This window comes from Pteropus medius, unplaced genomic scaffold, assembly GCF_902729225.1.
Source record: "Pteropus medius unplaced genomic scaffold, Ma_sr-lr_union100, whole genome shotgun sequence".
Classification (NCBI taxonomy): Eukaryota; Metazoa; Chordata; class Mammalia; order Chiroptera; family Pteropodidae; genus Pteropus; species Pteropus medius.
The window spans coordinates 17936638-17957552 of NW_024349802.1; the positions used below are offsets into that span (position 1 = coordinate 17936638).

Here is a 20915-nt window from a genome sequence, read left to right on the forward strand (position 1 = left end):
AAGGGAGGAAGAAGAACCAGGTATTCTGTTTCAGCAAAACCCCGGGGGTGGGGTGGAGGTGAGGGCAGAGGCACTCACAGGCTCACTGCCTTCCTAGGAGGTCTCAGCTGGAAAAGAAAGAACTTCCAGATAGGCCACTGACTTGCTGGGTGGCCTCAGGCAGGTGATTCCACTTCTCTGAGCTCCAGGTGCTTCACCTACAAAATAGAGATAACAATCAACCCTACCTCACTGGGCTATTTGAGGATGAACTGAGATAGTACAGGTCTCCTCACGATCTAAAAGTAGAGCATTCCTATGAAACATTACATAAGCAGAAATGGCATAAAGCAAAGAAGCAATTATCTTGGGACACATCTTGCTAATGGATGCACAAAATAAGTTGAGATGGAGCACAGATGCACATGGACACAGTTCAAAGCTATGGCGGCTTGATGCTGAGATGCTGAGTGTGGTTCCAGAGGAAGGAGCTTGGTGGGGCCACTCACTGAGGTATGCTCTGCTCACTGCAAACAAACTGAATTGCTATTTTTGCCTTTTGCCTTTCTTTGCAAAAGCGAAAATCCTCTTCAGATTTCTTTTGATTAGCAAAAACAGGTACTAATGTAGGTCTATCATAAAAGCCAAGTGGCATAAAGTGAACTTCCAAAAACCCTATATATGCAAATGACTTGGCATGATGCCTGACACTTAGTAAGTGCTCATTAAATAATGATGCTATTATTATTACTCCAGCAGAGGTAAAGAGTCAAACCCTGAAATCTCAGAGAGATGCAGTCAAAGGCCATGGAGCTGGGAGTCAGCAGACCTGGGTCTATTTCCAGTACAGTACTGACCTGCCGTGGGAACTTAGGGGGAAAAAAAATACTTTCTTTAGGCTTCTGGGCCTCAGTTTCCCTATCTGCAAAGTGAGTGGGTTGGCTCTCTAAGTATCTTCCATGGCTAGGATGCTACAAAACCTATGATGCACCTGCTCTCCTACCCTAGGTGGGTTGGAGGATCAGCAGGACTGGGCCGAGTTCCCATAGGGCACTTTGGCTGGACAGAGAGAAAGGCCAGTGGGATCAGGAGACCCAGCTTCTGTGCCCGGTCCTGTTACCTGTGTGACCTTGGCCAGGTACCTGGCCGTCTCTGTGCTTCCTTTCCTCACTCAGCAAATGGGACTAGTTTGCCCCACCCTTCCCAACACCAAGAGCTCAGGGAAGAGCAGGCCCAAGGCGAGGGGTGTGGTGGGATGGGCGTGGAGGAATGGGGGAGGCCCACTCCAGGAAGTGTCTGTGGAGTGGGAGGCACACCCAGCCTCCACCCTAGGAAAAGACAGCACTGAAGGGACCACGGAGCGGCTGGCATGGCTCCCCCAGGCCTCAGGGCTCTCTGGCTCTGCGGTCTCCCTGATCGGGGAAATCGTCCCTGCTTTGCCTGGAAAGTCCCCCATCTCTCGGCCACCACCCAAGTCCTAGACACAGTCTTCCTTGCTCCCGGAGCCCTGCCCAGCTTTTGTGCTGCTCTCCCTGCAGCTGCCCCTCCTCTGGCTCATTCTTCACCAGCCACAGCTATCCTCCCGCTCTAACCTTTGATAACAACTTCCCGCACCCCTCATCAGGCCTGGCCCACTGGGCCTTACTCTGCCCCTCTCCAGACTCACGTCCCTCTCCCCCGCTCATTCCCCCATCACTGAACTCCAAACTAGTCTTTCAGTTCTAGGGGACCACACGTTCCCACAGGCCACTGTTGCTTGGCCCACAATGCCCTTCCCCACTCCCGGGGCCTCGATTCACATGTCATTTCCTCTTGTAAGACTTCCATGTCTCTTCCCTTTGGGTGAAATCTCGGGATTCCTAGGCCTCACCAAGATGCAATATTACCTTTGTGATTATTTGATTCAAATCTGCTTCTCCACCTTCTCATTCTATAAGCATTCTGAGGGCAGGGTCTCACCCAGTACCTAACACAGTATCAGCACAAAAGGGAAATACTAATACATACTTGTCAAATGAACGAAAACACTGAACAAATGAATTCCTATACCTATTCCCAACCTTTAAGCCTTCCATCTACATCTGATTTAGCATATTCTTGGAATAAGAGGTCACCAACCTTCCCACTCCCACTTTCCCCAGGATAAGCATCCTTTCTACAGCAGCCCTGACAGAGGACTTCCAGCGGTCGTTTGCATGCCTCCTGTGATGGTGAGCTCATTCTCTTTCATTTCCTGATAGACGCCCCTTTAGAGAGCTCTTTATTATGAGTGTCTGTGTCTGTGTCTGCAATTTTCTTTCTCTCAGGTTCCACCTCTGCCCTGTCCCCTTCCCCAAACTCAGACATTCAAGCCTCACTCCAGGTCTCCTCTTTCTCCAGTCTGAACAGTCCCAGTTACGTCACTTCAGAGAGTAAAGCCAGGTCTTCCTTTCTCTGTATACCTCCCAGTTTCTCACTGACCCCTTGAAAGCTTGGGTCCTGAGTGGAGCCCAGCACCCTACATAACTTCTGAGTAAAATTTCACCAACACGTCCACTTCCGGACACAGGAAAGGGTGCCTTCCCTGCAGAGGGAGCCACGTGCTCGTCCATGTCAGCCACAACCCAAGCGGCCCCTCTCCCCTCTTCAAGAGCAGCCTTCATATTGCCATACAAACTTTGGCACAGCTTCTTTTCTTTCTGGGCCTCAGAGCTTCCACCTGTACAATAGAAAGAACTCCTCTGAGCAGGAACGAGAGCCCTGGGCTTACTGTCCCTGGCTCTGTATGAGAACAAAATTCATACCAGGGTCAGCTTGATGGGTGGGTCACCTGTACAGTTATACAGGGCCCAGTGTTTAGAAGGGCCCCATGCTTGGTTGAACACTCTGCTGTTGCCACCTTGAAATTCTTAATAATTTTTGGAATCTCACACTGCTATTTTGGGCTGAGTCCTGTAAATCATGTCCTGATCCTGACATATCTGTCTAGCCCTGAGATGATGCTGACCTCTCCGGCCAGTGTGGTGACTCAAGAGAGAGACAGGTTACATAGCTAAGACCCTGATTCTGTCCACCTCTGGGGGCCACATGTCCCTGCACATTGAGGGGCCCCCCAAGACATATCAGAGGCTCAACTCCCTTAAGGGGCTTCTGAGAAGCTCTTTGACACTGAACCCCTTGTAGAGAAAGAACCCTTCTCTTCCAGGCTTTATGCCCCAGATCCCTGACCTTCATGAATTCTTGCCCAAATCCCTCAACCTTGCTCCCCACTCCCAGTTTACTCATGGCCCCTCAACTGTTTACCCCACTCCCCACTTGGGTAGCTGTAGAATGTGTGCTAGTCTTTAATTGAGTTGGGGGAGGGGGGAATGCAGGATGCATTTAAAATACTCAGGGAGCCCCAGCTGTAGTAAATAGACCAGGGCTTTAGGGTCCTAGTTCACACTAACCAGCTGTTAAAAAGGACAGTTTTGAACCAACTGGAGTACTTCGAATATGAACTGGGTGCTAGATAATACCCAGGAATTTGCGTTAATTTTGTTGGATGTGATAATGATATATTATGTAAGAAAAATGTCCTTGTGTTTTAGAGATGCATGCTGAAGTATGTAGGGTAAAATGACATGATGTTTGATATTTGTTTTAAAATACTTAGCCAAAAAAGGACGGGAGGAGATGAAATAAGTGACAAAATCTTCGGTGATACTTCCATAGCAGTTCACTATACAATTCTACTTTTGTGTACATTTGAAAGTTTTTGTTAAAATAAAGAGGAGATGTAAGAAATCGTCAACAGAATTTTGAAAAGTTCCTTAGATTGGCCCCCCCTGCCCCCGCGAATGCCCCTACCCCATCTCCTTCAAACTTTCTCCAGCCAACGCAGGCCAACTCTCCAATTGTATGCAGACTTCGTTAGGCGTATATGTGCATCTTCTCAGTAAAAACATCCACAGCTTTCATCGGAGACTCAGAGGGGTCGTGACCCCTGCCCCAAAAGATTAAGGACCCTGCTACCTTACAGACAGGAACCCTGTTTGAAGTCAAGTTGGCCCCTCACCTCAAGCTGTCACTTTGCGGAGTGTACTACAGGCCTGGTGTGGCTGTGTGACGCTGGCCTGAAGTCCCCCCTGCAGCCCCTGCGATCTCTTTTATCCTGGGGGAAGACGAGGTGTCCAAGCAGCTAGGCCGCCGACCTCGTAGGAGACTCCCATACCTAAAGTGCCTCGACGCTCGCCCAGGATGAGCCCTCCACGCCCCCATCCCTCCAGGCCCCGGCCCGTCCGCCTCCCGCTTGGGGCGGCAATTTGTCTCCTTTTGAACCCCCCGCCCCCGACGGGTTTCCCCCTTTGATTCGAGACCCGGAGGCTCCCCCCGCTTTGAAATGCAAACCCGCCTCGGCTGGGGCCGCAGGCGGCCCGGGGCTATAAAAGGCCTGGGTGGGGCGGCCCGGCGGCAGGGCCGGCGAGTTCAGGTGAGCTGTTGCTCGTCGGGGCGGCCGGCAGCGGCGGCTCCAGGGCCCAGCATGCGCGGGGGGCCCTGCGGCCACCATGTACGTGGGCTATGTGCTGGACAAGGACTCTCCCGTGTACCCTGGCCCCGCCAGGCCCCCGAGTCTCAGCCTGGGCCCTCAAGGCTACGGGCCTCCGCCCCCGCCCCCCGGGCCCCCGCAGTACCCCGACTTCACCAGCTATTCTCACGTGGAGCCGACCCCCGCGCCCCCTACGGCGTGGAGCGCGCCCTTCTCTGCACCCAAGGACGACTGGGCCGCCGCCTACGGCCCGGGCCCCGCGGCCCCCGCTGCCAGCCCAGTCCCGCTGGCATTCGGGCCCCCTCAGGACTTTAGCCCGGTGCCCGCGCCCCCTGGACCTGGCCCGGGCCTCCTGGCGCAGCCCCTTGGCGGCCCGGGCGCGCCATCCTCGCCAGGAGTGCAAAGGCGGACTCCCTACGAGTGGATGCGGCGGAGCGTGGCGGCCGGAGGCGGCGGTGGCAGCGGTAAGGACCCCTCCCTGGCTCTGCGCCTCCGGACGGTTCCCCTGGGCACCGGCAGGTGCTAGGACAAGGCCCTGGCCGCCCCGTGTCTGACCTCTGCCCTGGCCCTGCTTGGATTCTCCGGAGTGCGGCCTCCCTGACCACTCTCGCCCTAGGGGTCTGTTCTCTTGGCTTCCCCTTCGGAATCCCAGCCCGAGTAAGCACAACCTGTCTTTCTGTCTAGATAGGGCAAGTCGGAGACCCGGAGAAGTGAAGATACCTTGCTCTGTGGTTGCGTGGCAAGGCCGGAACCAGAGCTCCAGGTTTCAGGCTTTTAACCCAGGGCTCTTTTAGCGACACTGGCCCTAATCATCATCCGTTTTTTCCACTCCTACTCCAACTCCAAGCAGAGGCTGCAAACCCGCCCCAGAAGGGATGGTGCACTGATTGTGAGAATGTGGTCAGGTCACTTTCCAGGTCTCAGTTTCCCCATCCATACGGTGAAGATATTGGTGGGTCATATCTTTTGGACTAAATAAGAGCCTTTTTTGGTTAAATTAGCGGGTGGGGGGCTCCCTACCTTTTCATTCCAGGGCCCTTCCTGAACTCTTGACCCTGGGGGAGGGGAAAGCAGGAGCAGTTGGGAAGGTGGCTGCTGTTTGGCTCCTAAGCCTGTGAACCTCCTGCCCCCAGGCAGGCCTCTCTGATCCACCCTCTTCAAAGGCAGGGAAGGGGGCAGGACAAAGGCCCAGCTTTAATGAGGGGCGGCCTGACCTCCTTTATAGATCCCCCCTTTGTCATGTAACAGGCTGAGTCTTGGCTCGGTAGTGACTCCTGTTGGCCGGAAAGTGAACATGATACCCTATTGTCCTGACTGTGTCCGGCTTGTCCTGACAAAGGCCACCTGGCCTGGGGGGCGGGAAGTCGGCCTGCCCACCCTTTGATGTCCAGCCCCTCCTCCCCTTTCCCCAGCTGGGAGTGAGCCTGGGACTTCCCCACCTCCTCTCTCTCTTCACCCCCACGTCTCCACACATGCCCAGCTCACCCAGGGGACAGATGCTGAGGAGGACTTCGTCAGCAGCTACAGGTCTGGCTGTAATCGTACCACCTTCTGAGGAGTCCTGTCTGCCTCCAGAGGCCGCAGAGAACTGGGGCTTATGCCCCTGCTCTGCCCCTCGTTTCTGTGACCTTGGCTAAATTATGACAGCTAACCTTTATATTACACTTATTAGTGGACCAGGCACTGACCTAAAATCTTGCCTGTATTAACTCATTTAATTCTTATAACATCATAGGTACTATTATCATCCCCAGTTATAAGATGAAGAAACTGTGGCATGGAGAAGTTAAATACTTTAGCAAAGCCATATAACCAGTAAATGGTGAGGCTGGGGCTTGAACCCCTTGGCAGATTGACCAGCAAGCCTGTGCACTAATCTCCTAAACAACAGCTTTTCTTAAATCATTTATCTTTCCTGAGTCTCAGTTTTACCAACTGTGACATTAAAAGGGAGAGTCTTATACCTTTGTTTGAAAAATCTGGTAGAAAATACAAATATTCTCCCTAGAAAAGAGTGTTGCCTAATATGACAGACAATTTCAGGGGTTCTAGAGGCTCCCAGAAGCTTTATCCATAAACTCCTGTTGAAAACCCTACATGAGAGATGTCTGGGGCCACTGACCCTCAGCGTTTTGCAATTCTGCGTCTGTTCCCTGGAGCAGGAAGCCCACTTTCCTGCTCCCCTGTTCCAGTTGTTGCTTCCTGCTGATCAGGCGACTTTGGAAATGGATGGGGAGGTTCCACACGGGCAAGACTTGGAGAGAGGCCATCACTGTGTGAGAGGGAGACAGTGGGCACACGGGGGTCAGAGGACTGGCCGAGACCTGGAAGAGCTTCCAGGCCATATGATGTCAGGCAAATCACCTCTTTTCTCTGGGCACAGAAGCTGCCAGCCCAACTCAGCATCTGGTCTCAAAAGTTATTTGGAACCTGTTGTCCCCAGGTAGGTAAAGGGACTGGGAGTAACTCTGCCCAAAGGCAAAAGGCCTTTCCCCACTTTACTCCCAGACAGTGGAAGGAAGGGCCAAGAGGAGGTATGTGGGGTCCCGAGGGAAATGGCTGCCCAGGAGCCAAGTTAGACCCATTCTGCCAAGGAGGCAGGAGCCTTGGCCTTCTGGAAGGTAGAAGCTGCTACCTGTCTGCACAGGGGGCATCTGACTCTGACCAGTGCTTCTGAGGTGAGGGCAGAATTGGGATGGGGTCACAGACCCTACCTGAGAGAGAGGCCAAGCGCCCCTCCTCTTTGGCTTCAGTTCCTCCTTCTGGGCCATGAAGATACAGGGTTTCTCAGGGGTGTTTCCTGTGTCAGTGCTGTCTCGGATGGCAGAGAGGTCAGTCCCTTCCTTCTTGGCCAGCCCATTCTTCCTCTCTTCTGAGCCTCTAGCATTCTACAATATCTGATCTAGATAGTTAGAGACCAGACATACAGATGGGGAACTGAAGCCCAGAGACTATAAAGAATGTTCTAGTTTTACCCAAGTGGAGGCTGGACTAGAATAGATGTTGGATGAGTCAGTTAAAAAATTTCCAAAGGTTTCCCATCATATTTAGAGAAAAATCTACACTCCTTCCTGAGGTCTACAAGACTGTAGAACATCAGTATCTGGCCCCTGCCTGCCTCCCTGACCTCACCCCAGGCCACTCTCCCCTTGGTCACCAAGCTCTAGCCATTCCAGCCTCCTTTTAGTTTCTCAGACATGCTATGTTCTACTGCAAGTCTTGTGTATATATTGTTTCCTCTTCCCGGAAACCACTTTCCCTTGATTCTTTGCAGGCCTCAATCTTTTTACCCTCAGGTCTCAGCTTTATGTCACCTCCTCAGAGATGTCCTCCATGATTTCACAAGGAAGGCTTCCCCCTATATCCACTGATAATCTTTGCCATGTTTCCTTCGGAGCACTAATCCCGATTTCAATTACTCACTTATTGGTATGTTTGTATGTTGTCTGTTCCCCCACCCACCCACTAAGGTAAATGCCCGTGAGGTCCAGAGCCACTATATTTCAAGCACCTAGCTCAGTGCATGGCATTTAGTAGGTGCTCAATACATTTTGTTGAATGAATAAACAGGGCAAGTATGATGAATAGTAAGACGACTCTGAGAGAACAGGGGAGAGATGAGATCTTGGCTTTGACACAAGTTTCCGTGGTCCCAACCCTGGAGAAGGGACCCTGGAGATGGGACTATTCAATTGGGCAGTTCATGCCAATGGTAGAAGCCTGGTTGCTCCCCTCTCCCCACTGGGACAACAAGGTGCCATCTTCACCTAGGGAACTGGTATAGCTGAGGCTGGGACTAAGACCCCCAGCTTTATTCTAAGGATGGGGCGTGAAAATGAGTAAGATGAAGGAGAGGCTCTCGGCCTTCATCCCACGATCAAAATATTAACCAATTTCAAGTGATCACTGTCATTTGAGGCCAGGCTTGGAAATGACTACAAGGGGTTCTATCTTTTTGCCTTCCCCCTTTGCATCTATAAATACCAGCATTTTCCTTAAGAGGGTTCTACATCATCCTTTTATCAAAGGCTCAGAAGCCATTCCTTGTGAATAAACAGTGCTTTACAGGTTAATGGTCCACTGAGGTAGCTGAGGCCCCACACACCTAGGGAGATGTTTGCTCAGGTGACGACACTGTTACAACAGGGTTTACGTCTTCAGCTTTCAGATGGAGAAACTGAAGCCCATGGAACCCTGCTGCATCCCAGATGCTCTCCCTTGGCCCATTGCCACAGCCACCAACCTGGCCTCTCACCTTCAGCCTCTCTGATGCTCTAGCTGTCTCCTAAACGCTTACCAGATTTACCTGTTCAAGGCACATTTCCCTGCTCGAGAGCATTCCATGGCTCCCCACTGTCATGGAAATGCCCTTTCATTTTATGCCATTTTATTGCTGTAAAATCCAGCACCATTTCTATGGTGCTTAGAGCCCTCTTGAGAACTAACCCCCAACCCACTTTTGAATCCACTCTCCCACTAGTTTGCCTAGATATACAGAGATCCTTACTGGGGACAGTTAAGAGCCGGGCCTTAACTAGGATTGCATTTCTGTTAGAACCAGGCAAGTTAACTTGGATCATTTCTCTGAGCCTCAGCTTCTTCCACTGTAACTTTAGGTTAATAATAGGATTCCACCTTGAAGCAATGGTACCTATGAAGCACAGCCTTGAGCCTGGCACAGAGTAGGTGGTCAGTGCATTGGCGCCTATGACCATCACTGCCAGTCTTTGGCAGGTGCACTCAAGCATACACCTTACACTCCCTGCCTCTCTAGTCTGGGTCCCTCAGCCTGAACTACTCTCCTTTCCTCTTCTCCATCTTCATCAGTTCAAATGCCGCTCCTTCTCCAAGATCACCTCCTCTTGGAAGTCCCCCATGGTTCCTCCATCCCCAGCACTGTATCAGGCCCTTGTTTTAACAACATTTGCCACTGACTTGCCATCTACCATCTGTTATCCCCTCAAGTCCCAGTCTTAATCAGTTCCATCTTTCTCGTCATGCCTTGCCCATAGGAGGAGCTCATGGTAAAGCTGATAACTGAGGCCTTGGCTATGTCCTTACTGTGTGCCTGGCACTGTGTCAAGAACTTTGCATGGGTGATCTCACTTAAGCCTTATAACAACCCTAAGAGGTGTGAGCATCTATTAGTAGCCTTGTTTTACAAATAAAGAATGTTAATAAGGCTCAGAGAGGGTAAGGTAGCTTGCCCAAGGCAGCACATGGTTCAAACCCGGACACTACAGCCTAAGGAGCATCTATCAAATAAAGCAACCCCCTTGGCATGGGAACCCACGCCCCCTCCCCGTGTGTGTCCCAGCCCTGGTAGGGGGAAAGGAGGCCAGTCGGAGAAGAGCTGTAAGGGGCTGAAGGGGTGAGGAGCACAGCAGGGGCCAGGCTGTTTAAAAGTGGTTCTCAAGGCAGAAGCTCCATGTGACACCTCGTCTCTCACATGTAGCCGGGAAGGGGAATGACCCAGATAGAAGGTGGCAGAAGGCTGTTTTGGGTTGAGTATTCTCTCCCTCTGCTTTGGCAGATATCGCTGCTGAGAGCCGAGGGAGTCTTTCCAAAACGGCTTTGTTGGCGGCGGTGTCTGGCTTCTCAGGAGGGAGCTAGCTCAGTGGACGGACCCTCACGTTTCTGTCCTGGAACTCCTGGGATTTGAAAACAACAATTGTGTCAGGGCCATCCTCACGTTAACGTGCTAAACCCTCCCCACGCCACGCTCACTCCTCGAGTTTGTAAGGGATCCCCATGAGTCCCTCTGCACCAACAGACAGGGAGCAGGCATGAGTGAAAGCCGAGACCGATGCTCTAGGCTTCACATCCTCCCATGACTTCCTGTTGCTCTTGAACTCAAATCCAAACCCCTTACCCAGGGCTCAGAGCTCTGCTAGCCTCTCCAGCCTCATTATGTGCCTCTATCATTCATTCAGGCAGGCAGGCAGGCAGTAATATTTCAAGTGTCTCTTCTGTACCAAACATTTCTCTGGGTGCTGGGGATTTCAGCCAGAATAGGCAGATAGGGTCCCCTCAGGGAGCTGGCACTGTCTGCCCCTGCCTCTGCTAGCTCTGCCTTAGGGCCTTTGCATGTGCTGTTCTCTCTTCCTAGAATACTTTTCCCCACTGGCGGCAAGGAAACCTTCTCAACCTTAAGTCTTAGCTTAAATGCCGCCTCCTCCAGACCCTCCCCCAAGCTAAATAAAGTAGGCCTCTCCACCCTCTACCTTCTGCCACTTAATTTAGCTCTCAGCTCTATGTTGCTTTCCTTCATAATAATCACAGTTTGTAACTATTTCATTTGTTCCTTTGTTTGTTTTTAATCTGCCCCCCCCCATCAAAGAGGGAATGAACTGTTTAACAAATAAGTTAGTAGTATGTAATTGTTAATAGTAATCATAATATGAACAAGCATCTATTGAGTACTCAGCATTTTTTCAAATGTAGACATTTCTGACTAGAGCAGCACATTTCTGTATTAAATGAATGGCTTTGACTAAGGCTGTGGGAGCAGTGGGGCTAGACAGAACGATTTCCTTTGGAGGCTGAGCTGACCACCTGATGGATTGGATGTGGGGAGCCAGGAGGTGCCACCGAGGGTTTTGGCCTGAGTGGATGTAAGATGGAGGCCATTGATTGGAGTCAGGAAGACCAGGAAGGAGTTGGTTTGTGTTATGTATTTAACAAGATCCGTCCCTGTGTGCCAGACACTATTGTAGAATGGGGTGAGCAAAGTGGCATGGTGCCTACCCTCACAAAGCATACAGAGAGCCAGGCACCGAGGGGAGGGGATTTGCCAAGGTCACACAGTGAGCTAGGAAAGGGCTGGAGTCCAGAGCCTCTCCCCACACCTCCACCCAGAATGGGAGGCTTCAGGACCTGACACCTGCAGACCGCTGGGCGGGTACTTGACTTCCCGACCAGGGGAGGATGGCCAAGGCAGGGCAGAGCCCTGGAAACTCCACCAGGAAACAGCTCAGAGAGGCCTCAAGTCGTACCGCCTGGGAGAAGACTTGATAGGACAAAGCTGCTGTTTGCAAATTTTTGAAGGGCTGTTCTGGACCAAGAATGTCCCTTATTTTTGATGCTTCTGTGGAAAAACCTAGGAAGAATAAATGGATGCAAAAATAGGCTGCTTTGCAGACAGTATAATCACGGACTGGGTTAGGTGTGCTATGCAGACATGGACATCTGGCCCTTGGTAGGAGTTTGGTCTAGCAAAGTCATCCAATAGAACTTCTTGTGATAATGGAAATGTTCTATATCTGTGCTGTCTAGTATGCTAGCTACTAGCTGCATATATCTTTCGGGTACTTGAACTATGGTTAGTGTGACTAAAGGCCTGAATTTTAATTCTATGTAATTAATTTAATGTTAAGTAGCCACATGTGGCTCGTAGCTGTCATATAGGACAGTGCAGGAAAGTCCTTTTCAGAAGGGCCAGACATCCCTCACCCACTCCCTGTCTACCACCTGGGCAGCACCCACAAGGAGGGCATCCTCTAGCCAAGTCCCTCAGACATGTGTGGGGCAGGAGGCGCCGGGGAGCTCACCCACCCACATCTGTAGTGCCGGTCTGGGGAGGGCTAAGAGAAGTGCAAGCTCTGGGGCCTTTTAGCAGGAGGGAGCACAGGGGAGTGGGAGGGAACGTGGGAAAGGAAAAAGATATATACTTGAGTGAAAGGATGTTGGGCATGTTTCAGTATATCGATGAAGAGGAAAGAATTGGTTCTAACTATGATGAACATGCAAATAACTTTAATATAAAACGTGTGACATTATCTAGATAACATATATAAGAAGGCTGCAAAGGTGGCAGGGCGTCGGGCAGCCCTGAGGTGGTGGTGCTTCTGGAGAGGGGCCTTATCCTAGCAGCTTTCCACTGAACTGAGATTTGAGGAAGTCCCTATGCATGGGGGAGGGGAAAGTCCCAGACCTTGCTGGAGTCAGAGACCTGGCCTAGGTCTGATTATACTTAGCTGAAGGAGTTGACAAGTGACTGAATTTTTTGGGCTTTCCTTCCCCTAGGGGACAGAACAGACGTGAAAGGTCCTATAGTGTGTGTGTGTGTGTGTGTGTGTGTGTGTGTGTAAGGGAATTTTGATGGATAGCCAGCTAGAGCTAGACCACACAGTGAGGGATTACAGAAGATCTGGGGCTGGATTTGTGTTCCAGGTTGAAGCTGGCAGTGTCATCCCCTGGGCCACAAAAGCAGGAAGAGGGCGAAGGAGGTGCTAACCCAGTGTCCACTTGATTTTCCTAGAGCACCGACCCGCGCCCTGGAGGCAGAGGCTGAACTCTGTCCTTGCCTGGCCCAGGCGAGATGGGGAGGCCCCACTGAAGGCTGCCCTGGCTCCTGGCCCCTGTCCTACAGCTGGGCAGGCCCCATATCTGGACTCTCAGACAGGGGAATCAGTCTTAGCATTCTTTTAGCAACAATAACAAACACGATCAGAGAATCAATAAACATTGGGAGCTTTGCGTTTCCAAGTTGGAAGGGACCTTATAAATAAACAGTCTCGTCCAACACACCACCACCCATTGCACAGATCATTTCCCAGCATTCCTGCCATATGGTTATCCTGTCACTATTGGAAATGAATGAGATCGGCCTTTTCCCACGCACCTACTACATGCCAGGTCCTGTGCTAAGTGTCGTCCATCCCTCTCAAGTGATCCCTGTGCACCCCAGGGGTAGAGATAATTACTGGAGACCTTACACTGTGAGATAGGTTCTAATGCTGTTTCTGAGGCTGGACAGACCTGGGTTAAATCTCACCTGCCAGATGTGTGGGCCTCTCTGAGCCTCAGTTTCCCCACCTTTAAAATAGGGATAACAGTTGCACAACTTCACAGGTTGTTGAGAGGTGTACACAGAGTGCCTGATACATGGCCATGGCCATTATTAGAGTAATAATTATCCCCATTTCATAGATACAGAAATGAGGCTCAGAGGTGATTGTCCTGGATCACTCAGCCAGTGAGAAGTTGTACTGCACAACCCCAGAGGTCCGCTTGCCCAAACAACCACATGCAGTGTCGCCTGAGAGTTATTCAGATATCAAATCCCTGAGCCCCATTTCAGCCACACTGAATCTGAATTTCTGGGCTAGAATCTGTTCTTTTAAAAAGCTCCCCCGGGCAGTTGTGAGGCTGCTGGAACCATTAGACTGTAACTTCCCAGGACCTCCACTGTGTACACTTTCGGGGACCGGGAACTCACTACCTCCACGGCAGTCTGGTGCACATGGATGAAACATTCCTGAAGTCTCAATGCCAGAGCAGAGAGAACCCCTCTCATTCGGGTCACTCATCCAAGGCTCTCCCCCCTATGCTCACTCTTAAAAAGCCGGGGCTCCCCACCCTCCCACCACCGACTGGCACTAGCATCTAGCCCAGAGAGTTATTCATTAGGTAGCTGGGGGCGGTGGCCCCCATCAGACACCTGTTACAGGAGCCTGGACTTCCCCTTTAGCTCCAGAGTCCCAGGGGCCTGTAAATCATTGATCCCAGGCTCTCTCCCTGCCCAGACACTCTCACCGCCTCCCTGCTTCCTCCCTCCTAGGCTCCTGGTTGGCACAGGTGCTCCCAGGAGGGGGAAGGGAGGGTGGCTTGGGCATTCAGGAGTTCTGGCCCAGAGCTGGGACTGGAGCCCAGGGCTCCTGACTGTCATCAAAAATACAGATCCACATCTGCACATGGTAAAAATTAAAACATTTCTAAGACTCCCTTCTATCTGTGCGCGCCTCCCCCGCCCCGCCTCCAGTCCCCTCCTCAGAAGCAGCCCCTGCTTGCTGATGGTTTCTTGTACATCCTTTCAGAAAGAACTCTGTAGGTTCCCATATGGTTGTGTGTGTGTGGATCCCCCCATTTTATACTACTCTAACATTCAATGTCTTGCTTTCTTTTTCCTTAACAACATATCTTAGAAATTGCTCCGTACTGGTACATGCGGAGCTTTCTAATCGCTTTTGAATGACTGCATAACGCTCCTCTCCATGGATGTACAGCTCTTATTTAACACATTCCCTGCTCGTAGGCGTGTCCAGTGTTTTTATTTCTGTGTTATTCCAAACAGCTACAGCTTTGGGCATTTATCTGTGGGATCGATTTCAGGAAATGGGATCAATGGATAAGGGGTATATGCATGTTAAACAAGGCTGGACATCACCAATTATCACTCCCTGGACAATATATAGGATTCCTTGGTTCCTGGACTACAAGGTATGATAGCAAACATTGTGTTCTTTAGCAGAGTGATTTTCTTGCGGGGGGCGGCGGGGGCGGGCAGGAACTATGATTTTGAGCAGTTCCGTCAGATAGATGTTAGCCAGTAGGTTCCTGAGTCCACCAGCCCCTCTCCTGGGTCCAGAGTTGGGGGCGGAGGTCAGGGCCTTTGGGCTGAGTCTTCACTGGCAGCTTTGCTAGAACAGAGAGAGTGATTATGCATCTAGAGCCTTATCTCCATTCTAGTGCCACCCTACCCCCTTGCCCCCACTCTGGGAAGAGCTGGGCTGGAGGTCAGGATACCTGAGCCCAGATTCATACCATTACCAGGCAGGATGGCTTTCAGCAAGGGCCGCTTTCGGAGCCTCAATTTCCCCCATTTATGACATGGGTGTGACGGATCCCCACGTGCTCATGAGAAAGGATGGGAGTAAGAGCTGGGTGCCTGAGGGAACAGGTGACTTCATAATCACTGCTTGTCATCTCTCAGGCTGAGCTTTGGGTAGACAGGAAGCCTCATCCCCCACCTCAGGCTGTGAGTCTTCTGGACAATGTCAAGGGCCCCCAGCCTGCAGACCCTCTATCCACAGCCCAGGGCTCCCGGGGGCCTGCTCTCACCATGGGCTGCCCCTCACCCGCCGCTTCCTCAGAAATACGAGCAGATGGGTGGTCTGCTTTGTGAACTTCTGCTGCCAATGCTTAGCAGGCTTCATGGCAGACTCTGCAGACCCTAAACCTGATGGGTGAGGAGTCTTGAAGGGAGAGTGGGAAAGGAGAGCTCTAGGCCAGGTGACATGGCCTCGAGCAAGTCCAGGCCTGCCTGGGGCATCGGTGACCTTGAGTGCACAGAGAGGCTAGACTAGAAGGACTCACCAGGCCTCTCTTATTTGATTCTCTGGCAGCTTTGTAACCATCCTGAGTCTCGGTCTCTTCATCTATAAAATAGGAAGAGACTAAACTCTCACGACCATTTCTGGCTCTAGTCCAGTGAACCCGGAAGGGCTGTGGATTCAGAGCTCTGCTGGGCTCTGGTGCTGGTGGCGTTAAGCAGAACTGTTTTTGAGCTGGCGTAGAATTTTCTAGGCCAAGGAGGGGCTCCATCTGGACCCAGGCCTTAGCAGCCACTCCCTTGTCCCCTTCCTGGGCCAGGCCTGGCTGAAGGCCGAGGTTGTCCCGTGCTGCATTGGGCAGTAGATGTGGAAGTGTCCAGTATGGTTCCGCTGCTCTGGCAGGAAACCCAAGGAACATCTGCTGTCTCCCATTCTCCACAAAACCATTTGGCTCTTGAGAAGCCCAGTGCTGTCCTGCCAAGCTACGTGGGTTTGGTGGAGTAGGCGGAGTTGGGGGGGAGGGGATGGCCTGGAACTGGTGGGGAGGGGGAGTTAGGACACAAGTGCTGAGGGATAGGCAAGGCCAAAGCTCTGACCCAGAGGTGACAGCCCGGCTGTTGTGGGGGCACTTGGATGAGGTGGGAAGGAATCAGTGGTTATCCAGAGACCCACCATGCCCTGGTGGGATGCATGTGTGGGTCCAAAAGTGCTTGCGTGTGCCTCCTATTTATAGCCATGTGCTCAGCTTCTTGCAGAGGAAACTGGTGTTTAGTCAGGCCCCCACACCGACCAGGCCAAGCATGACTCTTAATATTCTCTCCAGACGGACCTCTGATCCCAGACCCAAAGAAGCCCTGACATTAACCCCAGTTGGTCCTTGAATCCAGTTTCTGGTCCCAGGCTGAGCCCCATGTAGAAGCCAAGATACCACCTTCTCTCTCTCGGGTTAGCGCAGGTCTCTCTGCGCTTCCCACTTCCTCTCGTCAATCTGTTCTTCATGCAACAACCGGAGTCATATTAAAACCTACATCAGACCTCATGTCTCCTCTGCTCAGAGCCCTGCAGTGGCTCCCATCCCAGACACAGTAAAACCCAGAGTCCTTTCCATGGCCTGCAAGGCCCTGGGTAACCTGCCCTGCTCCCTTTTCTCACTGCACCCCGCTGCACCTCACTGCTTCTCACACATGCCAGATGTCAGGCACACTTCCGCCTCAGGGCCTTACTTGCTGTTCCCTCTACCCTGAGCCCTGGATTTTTTTCGTTTTGCTCACCTGTGTACCCCAGTGCTTGGCTCAGAGCAGGAGCTCAGTAAATATTTGTGGACTAAGCAAAGTCACCCCTTCTCTGTGCCCAGGCACAGGCAGGAATGTGGATGGCTCCAGGCAGGCCAATCCCCAGCCCCTGGTGCAATCCCGTAGCTCAGGGCTTGGTGTCCAGGGCTAGGACCTCTCGAGGTACCTGCCGGGTCCTCGAAGGCCACCAGCAGCTGCATTCGACAGGAATCGCGGTGCCATATACCCCAGGATTGTCCAGCAAGCTTCTGCCTCTGCTGCAATGGCTCGCCTCTGCAACCTTCTGCGGAGGAGAAAGGAGCAGTTACCATTTCATTCATCTCAACCTGCCCTTACCTACCATGTCATAGTGTTCATACTTGTGGCCTAAGGACCCTGAATCAGAACCACCTGGGGAACTTATTAAAAATGCAGATTCTACCCCCAGGCTTTCTGACTCACATGGTCAGGAATGCCCTGGAAGCAGTGTTTTCCACAAGCTCCCAGAGTGTCTGTTGTGCAGCCACATCCGGAAGCTGCTGGGTTAAAGCTGGAGGAGCGGGCGATCAGAGTAAAGCTCTGGGTCAGGAGACCGGCGTGAAACCCCAACTCCACCAGCAGCTGACTGTGCAACCCTGAGCAGGTTGCATCCCCTCTCTGAGCCTCAGCACCTCCCATGTGGGCCTGAAGTAGTGCTTGCCTCTCAGGTTGGGAGCCTGTGTGCCCGAGCCTGGGGGAATGGTTGTCACCCCCAGGACTGGGGTAGACCTCCCTCCTCATCACAGGTCCTCCTTGGGGGTGCTGGGGGGGCCCTGCCTGGCTCTTTTGCAGACTCCTCCTCGCTACTCACCTCCCCTCCTGGCCCCTCTGATTCTCAGGGAAGACCCGGACCAAGGACAAGTACCGCGTGGTCTACACAGACCACCAGCGCCTGGAGCTAGAGAAGGAGTTCCACTACAGCCGTTATATCACCATCCGGCGGAAGTCAGAGCTGGCTGCCAATCTGGGGCTCACTGAACGGCAGGTGTGTGGGGAGTCCCTCAACCTTAGCCACAGGAGCAGTACTGGGAGTCTGGCTTCCAGGCTGAGGATAAATTATGCAGCTCAGTCAAGGGAGGAGAACAGAGAGATTGAATCTCCTTGCCATGGTCACATAGCACAGGAAAAACTGAGCTACTGCCAAATCCTCTTCCTTCCCAACAAAATCCAATATCCCTGACCCCCAGTGGGAAAATAGGGTATCTAATTAGCTATAGGCTACAGCAAGCTATAATTAGTACAGTTTAAATCCAGAGGAGGGAGCAGTCAGAGGGAGAACGTGGAAGGCTTCCTGGAGGAGGGGTGTTAGAGCGTGGCTTTGGAAAATGGGGAGGAAGAAGGTTACGGAGGAAGTCGTCTTTAGAGCAAGGGAACAAGTTCTAGAGGGGGAGAATGTGTTCGGGGTTCATGAATGGTCTGGGTGGCTGGTGCAGGAGGGAGGCCACAGAGGCCACATCAAGAAATAAGAGCTCAGCTCTCCTCCTGCCCTGCCTCTCATTCTGTCATTGGGTCTCTCTCTGCACCACCCATCTCTATTCTCCGAAACCACAGGTTAAGATCTGGTTCCAAAACCGGCGGGCGAAGGAGCGCAAAGTGAACAAGAAGAAGCAGCAGCAGCAGCAGCAGCAGCCCCCACAGCCACCACCGCCAGCCCACGAAGTCACCCCAACTCCAGCTGGACCACCCCTGGGGGCTCTATGCCCCAGCTCTGCCAGCCTCCTGGGCACTGCCTCCCCAGTGCCTGTCAAGGAGGAGTATCTGCCATAGCCCCCTGCCCAGCCTTGTGGGCTGGGAACCTGGGACTCAGATGCTAGGAATGTGGCTCCTGTTGGGGGCCCAGGAGCCCTGATCTGAGTCCCAACCCTGACACTGATCTTCTGGGTAACCCTGGACAAGTCACCCACTCAGCCCCTTGGCCCATCTGAGCCCATTGGATAAGGACCTTTTCTAGCCCTTGTGTTCTAGACCTCAGGGGCATACGGGAGCCCAGGGTGGGAGGTGTCAATCCCCAGAGCGCTGGGCAAGGGGGCCAAGATAAATCCCCAGGTCCCACCTCCTTCTCCACGTGTTTAAGGATGGAAGGCTGCTGTAGGGATTAGACTGACCTGGAGAAAGGAGATGGAGCTGAGGGAAGATTGAATGTTTGCAGACCATGACCTGTGGGGAGGCATGTGGTCTGCTCATACGTGCCTCTTCCTGCAGCCTCACCTCTACCCACCCCCATCTCAACAGGCCCTGAATCCCTCCCTTCCTGGCTGATGCAGAATACGAAGCCCAGAGGCCTGGGCCTGAAGGAGAGGCTCTGATGACCGTCCCCTCTGGGTTAAAGAGCCATATCCCCTCACTAGCATTGTCAGTGGGGCCTCCAGATGGGAGGGAGGCCCCTGGAGGGGGACAGAGGGGCAGAGTCCACGTGCCAAGTTCCATGCCACCAGACTGTCCCTCAGGGCCCAGGGAGGACTTCCACTGGACCAAGCAGAGTTCACAGCTGGGCAAGTGTTGTACATAGAGTGGAATCTCTTGGATGCAGCTTCAAGAATAAATTTTTTTCTCTTTTTAAAGATGTATAAAACTCATTATACATAGAATTAAAGAAAATGTTAAGTGTAAACCATCCTTACCCTTCCCTAACAATTGCATAATCGCTTCCAGCCTCTGTCAGCCTACAACAAGGTCACCTTTAAAATGCATTTGGATGATCAAAACAGGACATTGTTAGAGTAAGTCAATGAGACTGTAAAATTTTACATCCATTCTGAAAGCAGAACCATCAGACTCAATGTATCAGTCTTTTGAATTTTTCAAATACTTTTGGCTTAGATTTTTTAACAGATAACATTCGTTGGGCACCCCTATGTGTCGGGCATGGCTAGGTCCAAGGAATGCACAGTCTTTGCCGCTCAAAAGTTCTCAGTCCATTTGCATCGGGGAGCAAAGCATCCAAGGAGTCCAGAGCGGACTCCCAGCTTATCCAGGAGGGTCTGGAAGACTTCCTGGAGGAGGCGGGGTTTGAACTGAGGCCTAAAAGACTAGTGAGTGCTGTCAGGCCAATAAGGGAGGAATGGTAAAAAAGAATATGAGCCGTATGAACTTAAAGTATAGATTTCTAAAACTCCTGGGAAAAGCTGCTGTTCTCAGCCTCCTTTCAGAAGTGGGCAGGAGTCTGCTATGGGGGGCCTTCATTCCCGAGAGAGCTCCGGTGCCAGCTGCCTGCCCCCTCTGTTTACTGTTCTGGGAGGTGGCCCAGCCATAAAAAGTGTGCAGGGCCTGCCTGCCTGCCTGCCCTTTGCTCCTGGGGCACATGACAACAAGGCAGAGGTGGATCCCTTCCGCACACGAGCCCCTGAAGAGCCTCAGGCAATTCCTCTCTCCTCCCGCTGGTGGCCTGGGAGCTGCTGTGGCTTCACTGCGGCTAGTGGACATCTCAGGCGTGGGAACCAGGTGGTACCAAGGGAAGAACCCAGGGTTCCAGGAGCAGAGGAAGAGGGTTGGTGGAAGGGTAGCTGGCCGCGAGTGAATATAGTTTCCACAATGTATGTTCGAACACATTTGCTGAGAGACCCTGGGTTGACTGCTTCCCCTGTCTAGGCCTTGTTTACCCATCTGAACAACTGGGGAGCTAATTTACCAAAAGAAATGGCCCTGGTCAAGTGAGTTTGGGAAGTCCTGGTGACAGAAGAGTGTGGACCTCCAAGGAAAAAAGGAAACCAGCCTGGCTCTGGGGTAGATGAGATGCAAAGCCTGGGAGCACAGCGGGCCCAGGACAGGGCGGCTTAGGAGGGGGATCCTGTCCCAACATGGCTGCTCCGGAACCACTTTCTCTGAATCATGCCAGATGGACTAGCAGTCTGGAGCCTCATTTTTCACAGTCGCCACTCACCGGTGTAACAAAACACATGCTCTACAGTGATAAAGTCTGAACATTAAAGCAAATTAAAAATGTTTATTTATATACATTTAAAAATATCTCCCTATGTAATAAAAGGAAGTACATTTTCATCTAACACTTTCCTTAAATTAGCACACAGCTCCATTTCGCTTTTGATGTGAGACCAGGAAAGAGAG

At 52.0% G+C, this 20915-nt stretch overlaps 1 protein-coding gene across 2 annotated transcripts; it reads left to right on the forward strand.

Annotated features, from left to right (window-relative positions):
- The first annotated feature begins 4409 nt into the window (after positions 1-4409).
- On the forward strand, positions 4410-20001 carry CDX1 (caudal type homeobox 1). Of its 2 annotated transcripts, none has more exons than XM_039836537.1 (3): positions 4410-4950; positions 17690-17835; positions 18402-20001. In XM_039836537.1, exons 1-3 carry the CDS (start codon positions 4506-4508, stop codon positions 18615-18617), a joined length of 807 nt encoding a protein of 268 aa, XP_039692471.1. In that variant the 5' UTR covers positions 4410-4505; the 3' UTR covers positions 18618-20001. The 2 variants fall into 2 exon arrangements, 1 of the variants encoding a protein (XP_039692471.1); XR_005647318.1 differs by lacking the exon at positions 4410-4950 and adding an exon at positions 17354-17518 and having other exon boundaries at positions 18402-18421.
- Positions 20002-20915: the final 914 nt, after the last annotated feature.